A 24,630-nucleotide genomic window follows, 5' to 3' on the forward strand; every position below is an offset into this window, starting at 1 on the left:
AGGCTTGTTATGCAAAGACATTAATACTTAGGGTATATGTTAGTGAATATATTGCATATATTGAATATATTGGAAGACAAGAGCAATGGAGTCAGCTTTTTAAGGAGGATTTAAACAACTATGCATGCACATATATTTAAGTTATAAAACCAGAATTTGCTTAGGTCAAGACAGAGATTTTACATGTCATGTTGAATACAACTCAGTGTACCTGCTGGCCATGGGAAAAGTTCAATCATCCTTCCCTGCCTTCTTTCTTGCTGCAGGAAGAAGGGAGAGTGTGTGCTTCTGTGCTGCAAAATTGGCTTGCTTACACAGGTCTTTTCTCATTTCACTGTTTGCTTTGTGTGGGAAGCAACCGTCCATTGGCTTGTTCGGGTGCCAAGTCACCTCTCCTTCTGGTCTTTGCATCTGTGATCATCATCATAGTGGAAGGAATGCATTCATGATTTAGCTCACCTCTTGCGCATTTGTGCTTTGTGAAAGGTTTAACCTTCAAACGCGCTGGTGGCAGCCAGAGGTCAGGGAAGGAGTAAGGTCCACACTGGCCCCCTTTCTTTCACCAGACACATGATTGGGAAAACGAAGGGTAGCACATTTCTTAAATTTAAGAAAGAGTGCTCAAAATTAATCCCTCTGCCTCTGCCTCTTAAAAGATGGCTTTTATACTTCAGAGAAAAGAGTGGGTCTGTTTCCACTCTTTTCAAGGCATCCGTCTGTTTTCTGTGTTGGATCTGGGGAGGGGCACTTAGGAGACAGTCCTCTTCACTCCCTTAGCCTGGTGGTACCTTGATGTTCACAGCGAGAAAAAGCTGATTCTTGCTTGAAATGCCATACGTATATTCAAAATAGTGCATTCTGAATAATTAAATTACATTGAGTGGGCTATGTCTCATGGTAAATTAGTTTAATAAGCTGTGAGCTATACTCATCAAATTTAAAAGCAGTGATATACTATCATGAAATCATTTATATACATGCTGTGTGGTTGGTTCCTGTAATGTGCACAGCAAAATTAATTTAAGGTGAGCCAATAGACTTTTTACTTGTCGCAGTTTAGAGATGCATTTTTTTCTGAATCAGCAGAGGACATCTTAACATAGCAAGACTTTTCTCTCCTGAAGTTAATAGAAAAATCCCATTGATTTTGATAAGATAATGAAGAGTTGACTAAGTGGTTTCATTACTGATGTTATCAGCTGATATGGAAAAAATGCAAGCTCTGCTTGACAGCCTATAAAAACTACCAGTAATTTATTGCTATAATGCATTTACTTTGAGGGAAAGTCATCACATACATGGTCAGGTGCAGTTTGACTGATGTTAGCAGAAGGGCATCAAGAGTCTATTTCACATTTTACATGCAGGCACCAGATATATAGGTAACCTGGGTGCCTAACTGCAATTTGAAGTCAGTGGAATGCGGAAGCGATGAATCAGGACCCTAACTTCTCTTCAGTTCTCAGCTTAAATATTTGAATCTCATATATGAATACAGTTAGGAGGATTATTTCCCAGGAGAAAAAAGGGAAAAGTTTCCCAAATAAGCAGCTAGAGAAATGAAAGGAAATAAGACTATAAACAAAAGCAAAACCCAAAAAAGCTGTAAATGGAGCTGATCTGACTCTTATTCGAAACAAGGGTTGATTGAGATAGATGTCAGCCTAGAGGGAATTTTTTACCTTACTGGCTCCTGTAACAGAAGTTCCTTCTAATTTATGTTGCTGTGCGTTGAAATAAAAAGGCAGAAAGAATCTGATTGAGATCTGAGCACAGAGGTCTGTCAGCGTGGTGCTCACAGAAATAAGATTTTAGTAAATATAAAATAAAAAGGTTTTCAGCCATTCTGAGAGTTACATTAGTCATTCAAGCCTAAGCATATAGCCCATATTTGGATAGACAATACACAGTTAAAATTTAATGGAAGTTACCAAATGCCAGTTTATTAGAATGGTGTGAACGCACTAGTGTTTCCATTTGAGATTAAAGTTTTTGGGATGCTGAGATACAAAACCTCATCAGATTTAAGAACTAAAAAGAAATGCTAAAAATCTACCCCACACTCAGCAAACAGTAAAAGGATTGATTATTTGTAATGGCCATTTTATGCAAATGAGAAATCTTTTTAGATGCAAATATTGTTTAATTAACATATTTGCACACAAAAAATACAAATGTTTTACCATTTCCTTATAATTAGTCTACCAACACTGAAGTTGCCTCAACTTTTTCCTTGCAGCAAAATTATGGTGCAAAATGCATTCTGGTACGAGACCATGGCTTTCTTGTGCAGGTAGGATGTCATATCTTACCCATTTAAGAAACACTGTGGAGCATGAGCTGACTGTTAATTATTTTTAAGCAGATGTTGTTATTCTCATTTTCATTGTTCTCAGACTATTGAATTTGCTGAGCAGCGGATACCAGTATTGAATGAATACTGTGTAGTTTGTGATGAACCCCATGTGTTCCAGAATGGCCCTATGCTGAGGGTAAGTGGTGTGCTTGCTGGGATAAACAATGCATTTTCTAATGCCTTAAATAGCAATGGACAATACAAACCTGTTATAAAACTACTGAATTATTTCAGATGTGTTTCATCCTAATATCCTTTTAAGATGCAAAAATGTTATGCATATTAACTAGATTTTGCTGTAAATTTGAAAAAATGTATTGCAAGCAAGGAAAATGGAAATCGGGCTCGTATAATATCATAGAAACATAAAGGAGGGGTGTATTTCACTGAACACTATTGTGCGACAGTAGTCACAACTGGATAAGATAGAGGAAGTGCATTAGAGTGCTTTCCTGGTCCTCTCGCATTCTTTTAAAAGCTTAGGGTCACCTCAGTCCTTGAGCTCTTGTCAAGCCATGGCCAGGGTATTCAGATGCACTGGTGTTAATGCCACAAAGCTGTGAAGTTCTTCTGACCCTCTTTTGCTCATGGGCCGCTGGAATGAGCCATCCTCCATAATGTGATAAAAAAGGCAGTAGAAGGAGATGCTCTGTGAAGTGTCTCATCTAGTGTGACCTAGTCCAGGGGCACTGTTGTGGTTCAGTATGCCCAAGGACTGGCCAGTTACACAGCTCTTCCTTCCTTTCATTCCTGTGTAACTGGGAACCCGGAATTTAGCATGCTGAATGTTGTACCCTCTCATGCTGTTGGTGAATGCATACAGTGAAAAAGAGTAAGATTGGTCGTGAGACGCACTCTGCCTGGAGCTACTAGATCAGTGCAGCTTTGTGAAAGACTATATTAGGAGAATAAAATTCTTACCTTTAGGACTGGTCTTGCAGTTTAGAATCCTTCTTGTTTCACCTGTCCTGAATCCTATGGAAACCTGAGCAACCTTAAAAGATTAAAGCCATGGAGAACCGTTTAATACTAGTGTGTGAATGGTCTGACACCTGCCAATTTCTCCACAGTGTGGCGAGCAACTACACGTAAGTTGAAGCGGACATCATCTCTGGTAGTTCCATGGAACTAAATTCAGGAAGGTTATTGCTTACATGGTAGCAGAAGTCACCTCAGCATCATCCCCCGTGACACTGAGTGGCACCAACGGTCAGACGTTCTGACTGCAGGCAGGGTGTGCAAATAGGCTGCTAACAGGGTTTGCAAAAGCATCTACATATTCAGTTAACACCATTTTAAGTCATGGTTAAACCTCTGTACTTTTGAAAATCCTATCAGGTGGGTTTTTGCCTCTTCAAGCTTATATCTGCCTTTTAAAAAACATGGTTTTCTGCCAGATTTATCAGTATAAACACTGATTAGAAGCCTGTAGAAAAGGCATCTGTTGCTTGTTGTTCATCTTTGAATGCACTGCTATGCACATGTTACCTGTGATAGGATGAGATAAGACAAAGTGAGGATAGTGAGTAAAGTTTGGATAATATAATTACTTAAATTATTGGGGTTTATCTGTTGTCCATAGGACAAAGCAAACAGTAGGATTTATTCCTGTTCACATAATGAAGTATTAAAAGAAAACAGAATGGAAATTCATCTGCTTTACATAAAATATCTTAACTCTTCTTGCTTTCCCACCTTAGAGATTAAAAGCCCTTAGAATTACTTTTCTCTGTCTTCAACGTAAAGAGGGGTCATTTTAGCAGTTTGAGAGTTTGTCAGTGCTTCAAAACGGAGGGAAGTGCAAACATGTTTGCCGCTAAACATATATTCATCAGTGCCTTTGCAAGCAGCATAGCCTAGCAAGCTTTGCAAAAATGAAAGGGTGTCCTTATATAACCCAGGAAGAAGGAGATAGCAGGAAGAAATCTAGCATGCTCTGTGTATGCTTGAATGACTCAATAAGCAATATAGAGCCATTAATGAGTTTGCAGTTCTGTAGAAGGTGAGAAAGGATCTCAGTTTGAATAGAGCATGAGTTTGCCAAAGGGTCTTAAGGAAATTTATGCTTCATTCTACTGAGAGTTCTGGCAGAGGCAGCCTAAAGTAGTCAGTTGTAGGGTTTATTTACATGCTTCAGCTGCACACACACATGCACATACATACATACATATATATAATGTATGTAAAGGGAATAAAGAATGACCCAAGTGAAAGAGCACTTTATGTTTAATACTGCTGCAACAGCAGATCTCAGAAATACAGTACTTCATTAAGCAGAATGAAGGGGGCTTTCATTTAAGGTAAAGCTACATGCGATCTAGCCTTGTGTCACTTAATGGATCCCATATGTAGCATCCCTGGCCTTCATAAAGAGCTTTAGAGTGCTCATACTTTTGATACCACAGTAACTTCACCAGGTTTCGTAATGATCAGAACATTGCTACAGTCTGCTTATATTTTTAGATTCTGTGTCTAGATCTTGTTTTCTGCAGATGTCCATATCTCAAAGGCATTACTTAGGCTCTATCTGTAGTTGGTTGTATCACAAGAGATGCCACAGACTAAATAGTTCTGGATGGTTCAACAGTCTCTTCCTTTGAAGAATAGTTCCTCCACACAGATGCACACAGGGTCATGCCTAGGTGTATGTATCCTTAATGATGAGTTTCCCTTCTACCTTCTGGAGCTTTTTTTCAACAACAAAGAAGGCATATGAATTTATAACAGCATAGAAAAGTTATTGCTTGAGAAGTTCTTTTTAAATGTATTTAGGCTTGCTTTTCTGGTACTTAATGGAGTTTTACGCAATTGCATAGAAGCCATACTCACTGATGCAGTAAGGAATTTGATTCTGTAATCCTCCAGTATGTCAGCCTGACACCTTTCCTGAACTATAGTGTAGTTTAATAAATTGTCTTGAAATGCAGTTTAAAAAATTCAACAATTGCCATCACACAATAATTACATTCTTTTACTACTGTAAACTCTTATACCTGGGTGTAATTTTTTTGTGCTGGTTATTAATGACTTGCATAATTCAGATGTGTCATCCTCAGGACAGCTGAAGATAGCAAGTGAAACTGTGAGATAAAGTTTTTCTTTTCTGCAGATTTGCTCTACAGGCTATGTTTTTATCTTAGTTATACAGTATCTTTAAATCAGTCTCTCTCAGCACAAGCTTTCTTCTCAGTATTGTGTTTCTTTTTCCTAGATCACTTTTCTGGGGGGTGTTCTGTTTTTTAATACCTTTTCAATTTATTTTGTTTTCTTAAAATCTTGACATCATCTTTCCCGTAAGATAAGAGCAACTTGATGACAAGATGTGTCTTTTTGTATGGCTTAATTTAGACACTAGATCCACATGGCAGACATACCATTGTATGGAAGATGTCTGTTGCAAAACAGCTGCATAACACAGTTGCATATGTTTGGCTTTATGTTCTTACAATGGACACCTGTCTTGCTCCAGAGCCCATGGTACTAATCTAATCATGCAAATCATAGAATAGTTTGGGTTGGAAGGGACCTTTAAAGGTCATCTAGTCCAACCCCCCTGCAATGAAATGTTCCCTGCTGGTTCAGGGATCCTGTTGTACACAGGAATTTTTGGATGTTGTTAGGCTACCCTAGTCACTTATTGAGGATAAATAAAGAGACTACACTGGTGACTTACTGAAGATGAATAACTACAAAATTCTTAGATTTCTCTTGGGAAATTCTTTATGGAGCAAAGTACGTATCTTTCAGGACAACCAGTTTTCTTTTCAGCTCCAAAAGTTCCCTGAAATACAGAAGACCAGAATTACGGATACAGTTCCTGTGTGTATTCCACAAGTGCATGTGTAGATAAAAACACATTATGTAGATGGGAGTAACTTCAAAACACTCACAAACCTAATGCTTTCACAAGGAACTGCAGCTGTATTACTGTGAAGGGGAAGGACAAAGGTTCCCTGGAATGGAAGAAGGAGTCTTAGAAAAGTGCTATAATGCATCATGAAGCTGTAATGCTCTTCTTTATAAAGGTCTATAGTCCACTGCTTCATTCCATCTGCTTTTTAAAAAAAACCAGTAAAGTAGGCAATGCTTTCCTGTAGGTATTCACACCTTTCCCTTATGAGATGAGGATGAATGTAATTTCTCATCATAGCATGTTTCTTTAGTATTTATTTCAAGAGCACAGTGAGATCTAATTATTATTTACAGTGTACCCAAAGTTATAAAAGCTAAATCGGATGTTTAGAGATACACACTTATATAGAATGCCACTGAAAACTGCAAATTCCCTGAAATCACTGCGCGGCATGATTTGCAGTCTTTCTGTAAAGCACAGGGAAAATTCAATGAATATATGGATCCTAAGAAGAAAAAGTATTATTTAACCTCTTACATAACATAGATGATATTCTTTCGTGCAGATATTCATAACAGTGATCTGAATCCTATGTATTTCACTCTCCATAGAAGGATTAAGAAACAGCTTTGAAATCATTAGTGAGGGCTGGGACTGCAGCCTTTATATCCAAACCGCTCCTTTTTCTCATGTAAAGAATCACAGAGAAAGAGGCTGCATCCTCCTGCAAGGTGACCTGTGCTGCACAGTTCTCAGGAGCTCTGTCATCAGTCTCTTCTGAAGAAGCTCTTTGCTCAGCTTTAAAAACAGTGGGAAGTACAAGGTCAGACATAGGTTTTGTGCTGACGGAGAAGGCAGACCTGATAAACCTACTGAAAACAATAGGAGTCTGCTCATTGGAACCGTTAGCCTTGTGTTACTGTCTTTGAATTTGTTCTCAACAGAGAAGTTGTTTAGATGAGTGAGACATGGACTGTTATTTGTTTGTAATTAATGGCTAGATTTGAATTGTTTCAAAAACATATTTTGCAATGCTTTTTTTTTGACATTTTCAAACAGTTGGTGTATCATTCACATGTGTTGTTAAAATAGTTAAATAGATTATCCTGATTTCTGTCAAACTAACATATTAGACTAAATATTAGAAGTAAACTTAGGAAATTTTAATGACCTCCACAAAGCCCATTCTGAAGTACTGAGATATTCTCCCATGGGGCATGTGTCTCTAGTGAAAAGCCCTTGAAACTGGAGCTTGTTTCATCCACTGTCTTTCACTGGCTTTTGAAAATCTCCAAGGATGGAGACTCCGCAGCCTCTCTGGGCAACCTGTTCCAGTGCTTGATAAAGCATTAGAGAAAGCTAATTTTAGCTTTATCTAAAGTTTATCTAAAGTTTAGATAAAGCTAGTCCTGTATGAGAGAATAAAAGGACTAACTGACCTCCAAAGGTCCTTCTCAACCATATAATTTGGTTCATCTAGCTAAAAAATGTATTTTGCAAAGCAGATATAATAATGAAACTTGAAACTAATGAAATAATGAAACTATAATAATGAAATAAAGAAACTTCAACATTATTTGGTTCTATATTAAAAGGCTATTAACATTTTTTTAATGCCATATTAAATTCTTCCTGTTACTCTAGAGCTGATAATAATATTCTAGGGAAGGACTACGTTGCATTTTAATAATGCAACAGTCTTGCTGTTACAATGGTAGAGAGATATCTTGTTTTAGGAATTCAGCATGTGATAACAGTACTTTTATTACAAACATTTAAATATAATGACATCATGAGTCATTAACAAAAGTGGTTATTATATTTAAGGATCTGATTAAAAAAGGTGTAATAAAAACATATTACCATGTATTATCATATACAAGACTGGAGGAAAGAAAACATCACTTCTCTCTTCAAGAAGGGCAAGAAGGTGAGGACCCAGAGAACTACTGGCTGGTCACCCACACCTCGATCCCTGGGAAGGTGATGGAGCAGCTAAGCCTGGAAACCGTTCCCAGGCACATTAAGGACAAGAAAATCATCAGGAGTAGTCAGCATGGCTTCACCAATGGGAAGTCATGCTTGACCAACTTGATAAATTTCTATGATGAAGTGACTGGTCTGGTAGATGAGGGGAAAACAGTGGATATTGTCTGCCTGAACTTCAGTAAGGCCTTTGACACTGTCTCTCATAAGATCCTCATAGAAAAGCTGTTGATGCATGGGCTGGATGAGGAGATAGTGAGGTAGACTGAGAACTCGCTGAATGGCTGGGCCCAGAGGGTGATGATCAGTGGCACAAAGCCTAGTTGGAGGCCACTAACTAGTGGTGTACCCCAGGGGTCAATACTGGGTCCAGTCCTGTTTAATATCTTCATTAATCATCTGGATGATGGAGGAGAGTGTACCCTCGGTGAGTTTGCAGGTGATATAAAACTGGAAGAAGTGGCTGATACGCCGGAGCAATGGGGTGCCATTCAGAGGGACCTCGGCAGGCTGGAGAAATGGGCTGACAGGAGTCTCATGCAGTTCAACAAGAAGTGCAAAGTCCTGCACCTAGGGAGGAACAACCCCAGGCACCCATATATGCTGGGGGCCACCCAACGGGAAAGCAGCTTGGCAGAAAAGGACCTCGGGGTCCTGGTGGACACCAAGTTGAACATGAGCCAGCAATGTGCTCTTGCAGTAAGGAAGGTTAATGGTATCCTGGGCTGCATTAAACAATATAATTGCCAGCAGATGGGGGGAGGTGAGCCTTCCCCTCTGCCCAGCACTGGTGAGGCCACACCTGGAGTGCTGTGTCCAGTTCTGGGCTTCCCCATACAAGAGAGAGATGGAGCTACTGGAGAGAGTCCAGTGAGGGGCCACTAAGATGAATAAGGGACTGGAGCATCTCACATAGGAAGAAAGGCTGAGAGAGCTGGGACTGTTCAGCCTGGAAAAGAGAAGGCTCAGGCGGGATATTATTAATGTCTATAAATACCTGGAGGGAGGGTGCAAAGAGGACAGAGCCAGGCTCTTTTCAGTGGTGCCCAGTGACAGGACAAGAGGCAGCAGGCACAAACTGAAACACAGGAGGTTCTATCGGAACATCAGGAAACACTTTTCTACCTTTTTCGCCTTTTCCGAGGGTGACTGGGCATGGGAGCAGGTTGCCCAGAGAGGTTGTGGAGTCTATATCCATGGAGACATTCAAAAGCCATCTGGACACAGTCCTGGGCAACTGGCTCTGGGACAGCCTGATTGAGCAGGGGTGTTGGACCAGGTGACCTCCGGAGATCCCTTCCAACCTCAGTCATTCTGTAATTCTGTGATCATATTCATCCATTACATAGTATAATTTAAGATGTGTGGCTAATGTCTATCTTACTGTCTATGCCTTCCTGAATTCCTCATTTACAAATGCTTAAGCCATTGTTAAAACAGCATCACTGAATGGGTTTTAAAGACCTGTGAGACAATTATATAGGATAAAAAAATCTCAGAGCGTATTCAGTAAGGTGATAAAAAACCCGTCTCTGTATCAATAATTTTTCTTTCAGTCAGGATGTCTCCTTAGAGTGCCATCTTGTGTTGAAACCTCAGACTGAGGCGTCTTTAGAACAAAGCAGGGAAGAGCAAAAAACGCAGCAAAACTAAATATTGAAGCTAGTTTCTTTGAAATTTGTACTCTAGTACAGACATCTCTGCTGTTTAAAGTTTTTCCCATAAAATATGAATGCTAAAATACTGTAAAACAATATTTGAAATACCTGTTGTTTGTATTTAGCTGTAAAAATAAGTACAGTCTGGTAATTATAATATATCTGTTCTTGTATTAGTAGGCTTACATTTTTAGAATGTTTTTCATCCCAAAGTGCTCAGATGTGATTTATTCATTATGGGTGAAATCTTGGCCTCAGTGAGTTCCTGTTGACTTGAATAGGTCTTGGATTTCTCTGTCCTTTGAATATAAGATTCTTAGCCACCACTGAAACACAGTAGCATTGATGTTCCAGAAGCAGTACACTGCTTAGGGTGGAAGGTTTTTGGAGTAGAATAAACATCAATGAACTATGGAGAAAAGTGTAGGTATACAAAGATATTTAACCAGACTGGAGTTTAGCCAAGATGCTTGTGGAATTCCAAGATTCTTGTGGAATAACACCGTGGTCCTTCTTATCATTACTCCACAATATAGGCTGGTTTTATCTCTTTTTATGAAAAAAGCCTCTCCAGTTACAACCAATACTTTAGTAGAAGGGATTTCAATCACCTTATTTTTTACAGAGGGAATAAAATGGCTGCAGTATAGTTTTTCCTGTCACCGAGAACTTACCAAAGTGCACTTTGGCCAGCTAGCACTCTATAATGATTGTCTGTTTGCCATCTATTTATATATCTGGGAAGTAAAAATAATTTTTTAAAAGTGTCTAAGCTGTCCAAGAATGCAGAAAAAATGAAAAGCAGAAAATAAAATTTGGATCAGCCAAAATAAAACCAAACAGAACAAGTGACATTTCTTACTCAGCCTCAGTCTACTCTCATATTTCTACAGATTGTATCTGCTTACCACTGTGGTATCTCCCATGTCTTTCAGCAGCATGTTGCACATATCACATGAATATTGTGAAATTATTTGGAGAGCATACCTTATATATTTATAGTGAGATAAGGCATTAAATAAATTATTCCTGCTCCCTGACAGCGTGTATACCTATATAGAGCTTAGAGTAGCTTGACTTAATTGAGCTTATAGTATAGAATAGACAGAATAGACTGTTTTAGTTGGAAGGGACCTACAACAATCATCTAGTCCAACTGCCTGACCAATTCAGGGCTGAACAAAAGTTAAAGCATGTTGTTAAGGGCATTGTCCAAATGACTCTTAAACACTGACAGGCTTGGGGCATCGATCACCTCTCTAGGAAGCCTGTTCCAGTATTTGACCACCCTCTCGGTAAAGAAATGCCTCCTAATGTCCAGTCTAAACCTCCCCTGGTGCAACGTTGAACCATTCCCACACGTCCTATCACTGGATCCCAGGGAGAAGAGCTCAGCACCTCCCTCTCCACTTCCCCTCCTCAGGAAGCTGTAGAAAGCAATGAGGTCACCTCTCAGCCTCCTTTTCTCCAAACCAGACAAGCCCAGAGTCCTCAGCCGCTCCTCACAGGACATTACTTCCAGTCCTTCCACCAGCTTTGTTGCCCTCCTCTGCACGCATTCAAGGACCTTCACATCCTTCTTAAATTGTGGGGCCCAGAACGGCCCACAGCATTCAAGGTGAGGCCACACCAACGCTGAATACAGCAGGACAATCCCCTCTTTTGACCGGCTGGTTATGCTGTGTTTGATGCAGCCCAGGATGCAGTTTGCCCTCTCGGCTGCCAGGGCACACTGCTGACTCCTGTTGAGCCTGCTGTGGACCAGCACCCCCAGATCCCTTTCTGCAGGGCTGGTGCCAGGCCACTCCTCTCCCAGTTTAATCTTGTGCCCAGCATTACTCCATCCTAGGTGCAGAATCCAGCATTTGGACTTGTTAAATTTCATCCCATTAATCATAGCCCAGTGCTCCAATCTAACTAGATCCCTCTGCAAGGCCACTTGTCCCTCAAGAGAGTCAACAGCACCTTCCAGTCTGGTATCATCAGCAAACTTGCTAATGGTGCATTCAAGTCCTGCATCCAGATCGTTGACAAGTATCTGGAACAGAGCTGGCCCTAGAATTGAGCCCCGAGGAATACCGCTGGTGCCTCGTCGCCAGCCTGATGTAGCCCCATTCACTACAACCCTTTGAGCTCTGCCCTTCAGTCAGTTCTTCACCCAGTGGACCATGAACCCACTCATCCCACAGTTGGACAACTTGCCCAGAAGGGTGCTGTGAGGGACAGTATCAAAAGCCTTACTAAAATCCAGAAAAACTATATTCACTGCTTTCCCTTCATCCACTAGGCAGGTAACCATATCATAGAAGGATATCAAATCAGTTAAACAGGACTTTCCCTTTATGAACCCATGTTGACTGTGCCTGCTGATGGCATTGTTCTTTAAATGCCTTCCAATAGTACCCAGTATAATCTTCTCCATAATTTTTCCAGGAACTGAGGCTAGACTAACAGGTTTGTAGTCCCCTGCAGGAGTTTGACTTCATTTGAAAATTCAGGACGCAGGCGTACTTCTTGGTAATTATCTAGTTTTAAAGCAATTCCTAAATCCATATAAGTTTAGGCCATAGTATACAATGCTAGCATAAAATATTTAATTTTGAATAAGTTTATTTTAATATATGTTCTAGTATAAAGCAAAAACCTGTCAATAAAAGTTATTAAAATACAAAGCTGAATTTTAATTTTAATAAGTCATAGGTTTTTTAATTCACTAGCTAGTGCTGGATGCTTCACTCAGAAGTAAAAACCATGGCAGAGTAGGCAGATGTGCATTAAACTTGCCTTTCAAAATAATCTTGATCATTCATAATTAAAAATTGCTTAAACTCTGAAGCTTGATGAACCTTATGTTACAGTAAATGGTAATTCTGCATGATTTCAGTAGTGATTTAAGTAAATACAGAAATCATACAGTTTGGACTCAAATCTTTACCTTGTAATTCCATGGGAATGTGTTCTAAGATACACGTTACCTAAAACTTTTTATTTCATCAATTTTGAATTGAATTGACCCTTGTGTTATACTATAGGAAATGTAAAAGTCTTAAACTCATAAACGTGCTTTGCTCTAGTCCTCTTACAGAGAATGAGAATTTTACATACGGCGTTTAAGTAGCAATGGTAGAAAGTATACAAGCACCTCATTAGTGCCTGCCTTTCAGGTACTGTTTTTACCTTGTATGTCAGATCTGTAGATACAGCTGAGGTTTCTGTAGCATTTGTTAATTAATCTGAAAGCATGGCTTACAGATGTAAGCTATGACAGAGCCAGAAGAGAGCCTTTCCTACAGCTCTGGATTCTGTTCAGAATTAGTAATGTTATTCTTACTGCTCTGAATATAACTGATCCTTCAGGTAATAGGGTCTCAGGTGGTAGAGAATTGGCAACCAATCTTATTTTGCCTTTTCTTACAAATATAGCTAAGAAAGACATTTATCTAAAAACTCCATAACTGACACAAACTGTGAAATAAACCTCAAAAACTTGAAAGCTCCCTTGCAAAATAAACCTTTACCTACCAGACTCCTTTCCTCTCTCCCTCCTTCTCTCTCACCTGTTCTTTCCCACTCTCTTCTTTCTTTCCTTCTTTCCTTCTTTCCTTCTCGTTCTTTCTTTCTTTCTTTCTTTCTTTCTTTCTTTCTTTCTTTCTTTCTTTCTTTCTTTCTCTTTCTCTCTCTCTGTATCTGTCTATCCACATTTTCAATATTATTGCTGCTGTGTTATATCCTCATACTTCTGGTGACTGTAATGAAGAGAGAGAAGTTCCTCCTGTGGAAAAACTAACAATTACCATGGTTGAAAGTAGGAAACAGAACAGAGATTTGAAGTTGCATTTCATCTCCATGCGTGTTGCTTTCATTAGGAGAACTGAGATGGTTGCTAATGGTTTCACCTTTACCATTTGTTACATTTGCTGTAAGTCAGGCTATGAGCCTTCCCTGAGCTTCTCCTTTTAGATCAAGAGTTTTTAGGTGTGTCAGTCATGTTGCAGCCTCATTAGTGTCTGTGTGACATCCCTCAGGATACAGGAGAGGGTGTCACATTGCTCTTCTGAGCACAGCTGCAGCACACATTAGAAAGTAGCAAGATAGATCAATATCAGCTATGAAAGTTTCAGCTTTTTCGACTTGAAAGAATGTCTGGAAAATATTTTAAGTTGTGCATGAGTCCAGGAACCAGAATATGTCATAGTACCTAGGTGGTTTGCCTGTCTGCCATTCACAGTCACTGCTGTAAGAAGTGACACTTCCAGTGTAGCATGCGGAAACTCTGACAGAGCCCTTTTTCATCACAGCAGCAGTTGGGTGGGTGCTAGTGAGCATGCAAAGAAGGGGGTGGCTAAAGGAAAAGTCCGAAAACCTCAAAAGCTCAAAAAATGCTTTCTGCTTCTGTCAGTGCCTTCGGCTTCCAAGGATTTGCAGTCTCGGGTTAACTGCCCAGCTCTTATTTTCTTCTGGCTTTTCACCACTGGAATAATTATCCTTCTAAATAGTCTTTCAGCACCAATGATCTTCACTTAGCTAATAGTTTTGTGGAAGCCAATGGCCTTACGTTAATTTTCTCCTTTCAAGTTAAAAATAAAGTATATGTGAGACCACTGGCTGCTGTTGTTGAAGGGGAGTTACAGCTGCTCTCTTCAGGTAGTAGAGAACAAAGTTGCCCAGCTAGTCAGCTCTACGTGCCTTCAAGATGATAGTTGTAATCTGTAAAATGCTGCATGCACCTAAGATGAGGTTCATGTTCGGAAATACATACTTAAGTGTATAAGCCCTATTTAGTCATGTATTTTCCCTTCGAAAACAATGGAAACTAGTAGTCTAATAGAAGTTGGATATTCTGAACCTTTGTGGATATGGATCCACATCAAGAAGAACATGTCTATACTTTCATGTATGTACACAAAAGTTAGTAGAAGGTTCAGCTTGCTGAATAGTATGTGTACTTGAACCAAAATAAGAGTATCCAAAAATGACATTGGAATAACGTAGCTTTTATAAATGTGTTACTGTTGTTGTTCTTGTTTGTTTACTGTGGCTAGGAGCATTTCTTATATTTATGATATGAAGTCAGAACAAGACTGTTCCTGTCCCAAGGGCTCACATCCTACTACAAGAGAAGAGACAAGTGGATACCATAAAGGGAAACACACTGGCAGTATGCAAAACATTAGCAGCAGTGTAAGAATAGCCTTGAATCCCAGTTTTCCCATAAAACTTGTGGTTTTCTTTAAGCTCTGTCTTTTAGAATTGATTTATTAACCTAGTTTTCACATGTTTTCATTGGTTCTAGCATGCACAGTTGCGGACAAAACCAAAATATGGATATGTGACACTGAATAGATAAGTCACTATCATGTGACAAACAAAAGCCCTGCAAATGTTTGCTTCTTAATTGTAAGCCAATCTTTTCATTTTGGAGGGAAAGAAAGGAGTTTAAATGCTTGAACCTAACTAATGACTGGAGTAGAGGACAGTGAAATGGACATACCAACATGTCTTGGAAGACTCTACTAACACTTGTGGGAAATTTAAGTTAAAAGCTTCTGATTTGGTTAAACTGGGACAAATTTCAGAAACGGGATCCAAAAGTGCCCTTAAAATGGCTGGAGTTTGGGTTAGAAGGCATCCAGGGTGGATATATAGGCAGGCTATTGAAGTGTCTGGGTTTGGGTTATTTTCCCCATTAGACTGGCAGAGCCCAGATGTTTTCATCTAATGCAAAACTATTTATTTGCTCCAGCTTTTAGTTGAAGAGAGTATGGAGAATGCAGACATTGTATAGAGTTCAATTTTTTGTGTAGTTCTTTTTGTGTTTTTTCTTTAACCAATGCCACTTCAAACAGGGATTTAATGATTTCTGAAATTAGACAGAATCTACCATAGAAATGCTTTAAAGATGTAGTGAGTCAAGGGAGACAAATTCAGACTAAAGATACCTTAAATTTTTTAATAGCAAGTTTAAAAATTGGAGAAAATAATCTGGAAATGGTGTTTATTATTTACTAGAATTTTGTGCAGCAAAACTATGTAGCTTTCTGAAGTATATGTTGTTTCTCAAATAGAAATGGGTTTGGTGAAACCCATTCCCATTACTGGGAAAAGTTTTTTTCTTATGTTTTGAAGGAGGTAGACAAAGATAGCAAAAGCAGTTCCTCTGGTTTTATTATCACATCATTTATTGTATATTATATCATGCTTACTGGAATGTGAGGTTCTAGTGAATGATTTTGTGTTCAATTTCAAGGTATTTTCTGTACATGTATTGTCTGAATATTGAAATAGATACTAGGTTGTGAGTAACTTGGAAATGTAGTATTCTGTCACTCTTTCTGTTGCTTAAAATGTTATTTTATCAGCATTGTCTTGTGAAGTCTTTATTCTAAAAAATATTAAGTGGGCTTAAAGGTTCATCAAATGCATAAAATCAAAAGAATTTTGTAGACCCTAACAGGAATGTCTGTTCCTCTTCAGAGCTCAAATTTTGCTGTCTTGCTTCTCCTCGTATCTACAGTTCTCCAGCCTTAAGATCTTAGCCCCAGTGTCCACCTGAGAGAAAAAAGTCCTTTCAAATGTCAAACATAAGTACAATGACCATTTTCCTAACTTGCCTCTTCCAGATGCTCAGACATTTCTGGGATCACAACACAGCGGGGGTGGGAGGAGGGAGGGAAGAGCAAAGATGACAAATCCTGTGTTCCATTTGCCATCTTTAAGTCTCAGGGTAACTTACTTTGTTGAGGTTATAAACAAAATGACAACAATAAGTATTTTCTTAATGCTTTTCTTCATGGCAAGCATGGCTAAACTTAGATTGCTGTGCTATTCCAGAACAATCCCTTGCTCTGGAATAAAAGGGAGTCTGTGTATACTGTTGATTATGATAGTCACAATGGTAGTGCCACCAGGCATCCCCAACTAAGCAAACAATTTAACCACCGTCTAAATGTGGAAAACCTAAGAATAATGACAATAATAAATACTTTTTGTCTAGCATGTCATGGCACAGTCAATTGGATCATGTTAGGCTTCATATGCTGCCTAATGCAATGTAACATAGCAGATAAAATAAATCAAATGGGTGACTCTATTGGACTTGAAAGATGATAGCTCTTGTAAGGCAACTGATGTGAGAATATGTCAATGCAGTAGATTTCAGGTGTTTATTGAAGTCTAGAATATTTGAAACCCAGCAAATGCATATTTTAAGGGCTATGAAACAAGTGACTACAAATACAGCAGTATGCTTATTACTGACAAAGCTGTTGCCTGAAACAGAATTCAGCTAAATTTTATGTTTTCTTTGTGTGTTCAATTAATTTTTTCATTTCTGCAAGTGCTTCCTAGAGACATTGGCTTGAACTTCAAAGCATACCACTATGAATGCTTTAGTGATTATCGTGGTAGCTAGACTCAGAATTTTTAGTTATAAAAGTTCAGTAGTGCCTACCAAAGATCATTTTCAGTTTCAGTGAGCTAGGATTTAATAATATAGATTCAAAGAAATAGTATCCAAAAAATATTTTTGATTGTTTTCAACATTGTAGTAAAAAGTTGTGTTTATTTGGGTCAATTTTAAGGAAGGTTTTAATTTATGTTTCTTTCTTGTATTTCTTTCAGCTGTTTGTTCATTTTGAATGCTTATAAAAATTCACTGTGTGATTCATTACTTGAGCCTTTAAAAAGCTGATCTGCTAATTATCTTTCAGTAAATAAGCATGGAGTTGCAGTAAGGGTTGTAACTAATTAGGAAGCCTATGAAGTCATGCCTATTCTCTTTACTTAAAGCTGTGTTCTTTTTTGTTTCTGCTTTGTTTGCTTTATGAAGGCAGAATGCTCAATTATCACTCAATAAGCAGTTTAAATATTTTTTTAATTTGATCATTGTGATGACATTGTGAATTAAATTTTTCAAAAATATGGGCAAAAAAATGGTTCAACAGCAAGGTTTTTTTATTATTTTTTGATATCTGAAAAAAGAGTGGAAGCACCTTTATTTATTAAAATAACATGGCCTTCCAAGATACGGTGTATATTCTCTAAAAATATAATGCATTTTCTTAAAGTTTACAAATAATTTGTTAAATTAGTTAAAAATTAAATTAAAAGTAACTACTTCAAGAAATTTGACTTCTAGATCAGATTTTTATGTGTGTTCTCAACAACAGAATAACAAGCTGTGAAGAATAAACCTGCATTTTTGAAGGGCGTGTGCCCCCATTTGTTTATGGATTTGTTCTCCATTAATTTCAATTACTTAGGAAGTTCTCAGAGTCAGATAGGATAGTGTTAAGGACATTTGGGTACTATGACTGTAATTTTGTTTCTGTAATCTGGAGTTCGTTTAAGTTTAGCCTCTGAGCACTTACGAGTTTTAGAGTTCTTAACACTTGTTCTTCAGATTATTAAAATGCTTCTCTAATGTATCTTCCTCAATAATTGACATGTACTCATAATTTGAAATTAATGTTGCAGTTAATATCTGAAGAAAAAAATTAACATTAAATGTGTTTGGGTTTTGTTGTAGATATTGCATGATAAAACGAATAACCCAAAACTAGAACAAAAATATAATTAACTTACTTTCTCTGTGTAGCCCACTGTTTGTGAACGGGAGCTCTGTGTATTTGCTTTCCAAACATTAGGAGTGATGAACGAAGCTGCTGATGAAATTGCAACTGGGGCTCAGGTAGAATTATCTAATGCTTATTACATGTCTGATTTTCTATAGTATACTCAGTCTTCTCAATCTCTTCTAGTATTTATTTTGACTTGTATTCCCCATATGAGTAGTATTTGGTAAGTATTATTTATTTGTCCACTGTATAGCTGTAAATATACTGTTTTATGCATGGCATTTTCAAACAGTACTAATGAGGTGCTTCCATTGTTTTGCTTCCATGTAATTAGAGTAACCCTGTTTTCTTGTTCTGTTGTATTCAATTAGGTCACCTGGGTTGTTAATAAAGGCAGCCATTGTCATTTGGAGATAATTCCCATTTATTTTCACCTAATGAGCCATTACTACTCTCATGCAATTAATAAGCTACTTCCTGTTCATGGTGTTGGAATGCAGCTATCCACTGAGCATCTGTTGTTTTGATCATTAAATAAGAGTGGGAAAGTCCTTACTAATGTTGCTACATAGGTTTTTTTCTCTTTTCTTAAGGATCAAGAGTTTAATAGAAGCTTGCTTCCTGACTCTAAGTTCAGTTATTAATGTAGTTATAACCATATCATTGTTTTCTTTCATAATTTTGTATGTGCCTTAAAACAAAGTATTTTAAACTATGTTTTCAAATCACCATTTAATCTTAAATTACAGTAAATTCAAAAGTTAAAAGATCTTATGTTTAAGATCCTTTTAAGATCTTAAGTTAAAAGTCTACACCTCTTACAGAAAAGTGCATTCCTCTCTGATTTCCTAAACATGTGTCACTCACTGTACATTTATGTAGTAAGCAACATCTTTTTTTGGAAGAGCAAATGTTCAGTTCAGTTAACTTTAACTAGCACTAGTAAGTCAAGTCACTGGAAATAAGCTATTCGGCTAAGTGCCTGAATACCACCTATGGGCATATCCTCAAAGGAAGAAACTTGCAGCAGTGTACACCAGCTTCTTCACTTGCGAATATGACTGCAGGAGCTGAACATCAGCTCTTCATCTGATGTCTAAAGACCGTTAAATGGCTATATTTGCAACATCTAGCATACCAAACATTGGGATACCTGTGTAAGCTTTTAAGAAATGGAGAGAGGTGTGCTGATGAAGTCCCACCTCTTCCTCAACCTGAAGTCCTCTGAAGACCTCAGCTATGTGTTTCTGGGGAGCTAGAGGTTTTTTTTTTTAATTCAGGCACTTATATGGTACATTACATGTACATTTAGAATCATAGAATAGTTTGTGTTGGAATGGACCTTTAAAGGCCATCTAGTCCAAACCCCCCCTGCAATGAGCAGGAACATCTTCAACTAGATCAGGTTGCTCAGAGTCCTGTCCAACCTGACCTGGAATGTTTCCAGGGATGGGGCATCTACCACCTCTCTGGGCAACCTGTTCCAGTGTTTCACCACCCTCACTGTAAAAAATTTTCTTCCTTATATCCAGTCTGAATCTACCCTCTTTTAGTTTAAAACTATTACCCCTTGTCCTATTGCAACAGGCCCTGCTAAAAAGTCTGTCCCTATCTTTCTTATAAGCCCCCTTTAAGTATTGAAAGGCCACAACAAGGTCTCCCCAAAGCCTCCTCTTCTCCAGGCTGAACAACCCCAACTCTCAGCCTTTCTTCATAGGAGAGGTGTTAGATCCCCCTGATCATTTTCATGGCCCTCCTCTGGACCTGCTCCAACAGCTCCATGTCTTTCCTGTGCTGAGGGCTCCAGAGCTGGACACAGTACTGCAGGTGGGGTCTCAACCAGAGCAGAGTAGAGGGGCAGAATCACCTCTTCAACCTGTTGGCCATGCTTCTTCTGATGCCGCCCAGCATACAGTTGGCCTTCTGGGCTGGAAGCGCACTTTGCCAGCTGCTGTCCAGCTTTTCATCCACCAGTACCCCCAGGTACGTCTCGGCAGGGCTGCTCTCAATCCCTTCATCCCCCAGCCTGTATTGATACTGGGGGTTGCCCCAACCCAGGTGCAGAACCTTGCACTTGTCCTTGTTGAATCTCATGAGGTTCACAGGGGCCCACTTCTTGAGCTTGTCCAGGTCCCTCTGGACGGCTTGCCATCCCTCAGGCATGTCAACTGTACCAGTCAGCTTGGTGTCATCTGCAAGCTTGCTGAGGGTGCACTCAATCCTACTGTCTGTAGCGCTGATGAAGATATTAAACAGTACTGGTCCCAGGATGGACCCCTGAGGGACACCACTCGTCCAATTCCTCATCCAGTCCACCCATCAAACAGTCCACCCATCAAACAGTCCTCAAACAGTCCACCCATCAAATCCATCTCTCTCCAATTTAGAGAAGAGATTTAGAGAATCCATATCTCTCCCATTTAGAATGTAGTGGTAACTCCATTGTAGAAAGTCCCTAGGTTGGTCAGGCAGGACTTGCCCTTGGTGAAGCCATGCTGGCTGTCTTGAATCACCTCCCTGTCCTCCATGAGCCTCAGCATAGCTTCTAGGAGGATCTGTTCCATGATCTTCCCAGGCACAGAGGTGAGGCTGACAGGTCGGTAGTTCCCAGGGTCCTCCTTTCTACCTTTTTTAAAAATTGGTGCAATATTTCCCTTTTTCCAGTCACCAGAGACTTCACCTGACTGCCATGACTTTTCAAATATCATGGAGAGTGTCTTGGCAACTGTGTCAGCTACTTGCTGCAGGACTCTGGGATGCATCTCGTCAGGTTCCATAGACTTGTGTATGTTCAGGTTCCTCATGTGGTCACAAACCTTATCTTCTTTTACAGTGGGAGGGACTTCTCTCCCCCATCCCTGTCTTGCGGTCCATCCACTGGAGAGGTGTGGGAGGATAGGTTGCCAGTGAAGACTGAGGCAAAAAGGTTGTTGAGTACGTCAGCCTTCTCCTCGTCCGTTGTTACCAGTTTGCCAGTCTTGTTCATCAGGGGGTACGCATTCTTTGACCTTCCTTTTCTGGCTGACATACATGTAGAAGCCCTCCTTATTATTCTTTGCATCCCTTGCCAAGTTCAGCTCCAGCCGTGCCTTGGCCTTCCTGACTCCATCCCTACACAACCGGACAGCGTCCCTCTACTCTTACCAGGATACCTGTCTGTGCTTCCACTGCGTGTGCCTTTCCTTCTTGCCCTCTAGTTTGACCAGCAGGTCCAGACTCAGCCATGCCAGTCTCTTGCCTTCCTTGCCTGATTTCTTACACCTGGGTATAAAGAGCTCTTGCACTTTATGGAAAGCATCCTTAAAGATCTGCAAGCTCTATTCTGCTCCCTTGTCCTGAGAGCAGTTTCCCAGGGGGTCCTATTGACTAACTCCTTGAACAGCTGGAATTTTGCTTTCCTAAAATTAGGGAAAAATTAGGTACAAACTTACATGATACATTACACTTACATTGTACATTAGGTACAAACAAGTAGCTCTCACTTTCCTTTTTAAATAAAGCTGACAGGAGAGGTGGTCCTGATTAGCACTCACTCTGTGTTTTATGTAGGTATCACTGTTGCAGGCATATGTGGAGCTTGCTCTAGATCTCTAGAGTACCTCTACATCTACAGAGCTTTGCTGTAGAGTACTGAAGTGATTACAACCTTAATGGTACTTAAAAGGTAGCAGATAAGAGGTTTTGTCGTCCCATTGGACCTAGGTGACTAAATTTTGCTAAGTCTCACTCTAGTGATAGCATTGCACCCAGCTCACTACATCTGATCTGGTTGAGCTCCTGTTCCTGTTTGCAGAAAGAATTTAACACTTTTAGGGTTTGATTGATCTGAGCTATTTTTTACATTAGTTTAGGATGGTGTGAATCACAGCATAGACTATCAGCACAGTGGTTATTTTCTCCATCGATTATAAAGAGAGCCTAGGCTGACTAGTAAGAGGTAGGTGTTTGCATTGTGAATCTCTACGTTTTGTCAGATTAATCTTCCTCCAAATCATTTTGTGTAGTGAAGGAACCTAAATATAGGTTCCCATTATTAGAAATCACATCCTGTTCTTTCTGCTGTGCTTTCAGCTAGTTTCCTAAGGTATACATCCCTACTTTGTCACTCCCAATATTCTGATGGTTCCTTCTTAATAATAAGAGATTGTACTTTCTAAAACTTTCAAGGCTGAACTCACCTCGCCTTATTTTAGTCATGTAGTCAAAATACCTGAAAAGTAAATGCATGATTTGTTGACAGTTCAGACTCCCTGTAGAGAGTCTCTGGAGAGAGAGAGGCACTGTCTCAGAGAATGATGTCATAAGAAGGAATTGCCATCAGCAAGTGTCGTCTTGTCCTCCTTGAAAATATTTAAATCCTCACTTATGTACTTCAGTACCTACTGTTAAGGAGGAGGAGTTCTGGCCCTGCTATAAGGACATTTACTAGATCCACAGCACTTCCTATTACCAAGGAATGCATACGCAAGTTTGTATTATAATGTCTGTATTAGGCTTGCCTCCCAGTTTAAGTTGTTCTGCGTTCCATCAGCTTAAAACAATGATCTCAGAGAAAATCTTGAGTTTAACTAAGCCTAATCTATGCACATTTTCCCCCATGTCAGAACAATATGCTGGTATCATGGTAAGAAACAATATAGGCGTCAACAGTTGTTTTAAAGGAGGGCTTTGGGATGATGTTCTAAGAAGAACTGTGCCAATTTTAAGACAAAGTCCCATCATGCAAATCATAAAGCAAGACAACTTTGAGTCACTGTATTAAGAAATCTGGGGACTCAAACAACTCTTCCCTAGCAGTGTTTTGCAACTGGAGGCCAAGAAGTGCTTCTGAGAAGCAGGGTGTATGAACTCAGACTCAGTTTCATGGTAATAAATTTACACAGTTGCAGGCCTGTTGGTTGACCTGGCTGTGTATGCAGACTTCTGGCCTCCTTTGCAAATGCTAATGCGGATGCCCTATTTTGAAACATTCATCACACTTGTAGGTATTGTAAACTGGAAAGAAATCAGAGCACCATGGAGGAAGGGATCATTATTTAAATAACTTCATTTTTCAATATATGTGAGATATTTAGTAACTGGAACTAACAGAATATTTTTAAACTGATGGAGAAATTGTCCATTCATGCTAAAGGAGCAGAGGAGGAGAATGGCAACAGTATGACTCACTGCAGCACAGTTCCTTTTCCCTTTCATAATGATTCTTATTTTCATTCTGCTTCTCTGAAGGACCGTCAATTTTTTTTACTCTAAATTATCAGATACAATGGCAGATATATAATAACTTCTGGAACAGCTTGAGCTGTGAGATGAGATCTGATCCATGTGGAGTTGTGGGAGGAACCAGGGATGCCTACTAAGGACGACTCATCTCAGCTTTTCCTTTCTTTCATGGAAAAGTCTGTTTTCACACAGGATTGTTTTCAGAAGGCACAGAAAAAGCAGGGGGAAATGAGCTAATTTGCACCTACATTTTTATATAGCAATTTTGATTTCATTATGAGCTGGATTTAGGTTTCATAGCTGCCAGAAAGCTGCATTCTCTCTGGTTAGTGATTGCTGTATTCTATTTTTAACCTCTGAGTTACAAATTCTGAAACAATTATACAGAAATCTGTTGCTAAGTTGTGTATGTGCCTATGTGCACATATGTGAATACATGCCTGTGTACACATTACACGCATGATCTTACGGTGAAATCTTGGAAATCATAGATACTCAAAGCCATGTTGTAATTTTGTACAACAGGATGGAAGGAAGAGGATCTCACAGTGTGAGTTGTGCGAATCACTGTTAAACCACGGAACTGTTCTGGCTTTAGCAGAAGCAATGTTTACAAGTGTTTCTATGATTACAGTCTTCAGGAGAACAGCGGGCAGTGGTACAGATTCACAATCCCCCTTTCCTGAGCAACATTTTTCACTGGCATCTACTGCACAAAGATACACAGATTCAGCACAACTTCATTTCGCTAGAGAATGATTTTAATCCAGGATTTAGGAGCTGTGCACAAGAGAAAGCAGGACTGCAAACAATGTATTTGACATGATAATACATTTAGGAGCAGATATTGGTCCTACTTATGCACCTAGGATAATGTACCAGGGCTGAACCTGAAGCCTGTTGAAGTCAATGGAAAAATTTCAGTCCTAAACTATGTCGTGTGGATAAATGGGTTTGGGTAGTATAGGTAACAATGAA

The 24,630-nt window shown here is 39.3% G+C and overlaps 1 protein-coding gene across 1 annotated transcript in view; it reads left to right on the forward strand.

The window, feature by feature from the left end:
- PARP8 (poly(ADP-ribose) polymerase family member 8) overlaps positions 1-24,630 on the forward strand; it is a 131,262-nt gene that overhangs the window by 92,238 nt on the left and 14,394 nt on the right. The window contains exons 13-15 of the mRNA XM_072858885.1: positions 2,240-2,293; positions 2,397-2,492; positions 18,450-18,542. Coding sequence (XP_072714986.1) covers positions 2,240-2,293; positions 2,397-2,492; positions 18,450-18,542 — 243 coding nt within the window. The remainder of the gene's footprint in view (positions 1-2,239; positions 2,294-2,396; positions 2,493-18,449; positions 18,543-24,630) is intronic.

Source organism: Ciconia boyciana, chromosome 4 (genome assembly GCF_034638445.1).
Source record: "Ciconia boyciana chromosome 4, ASM3463844v1, whole genome shotgun sequence".
Taxonomy (NCBI): Eukaryota; Metazoa; Chordata; class Aves; order Ciconiiformes; family Ciconiidae; genus Ciconia; species Ciconia boyciana.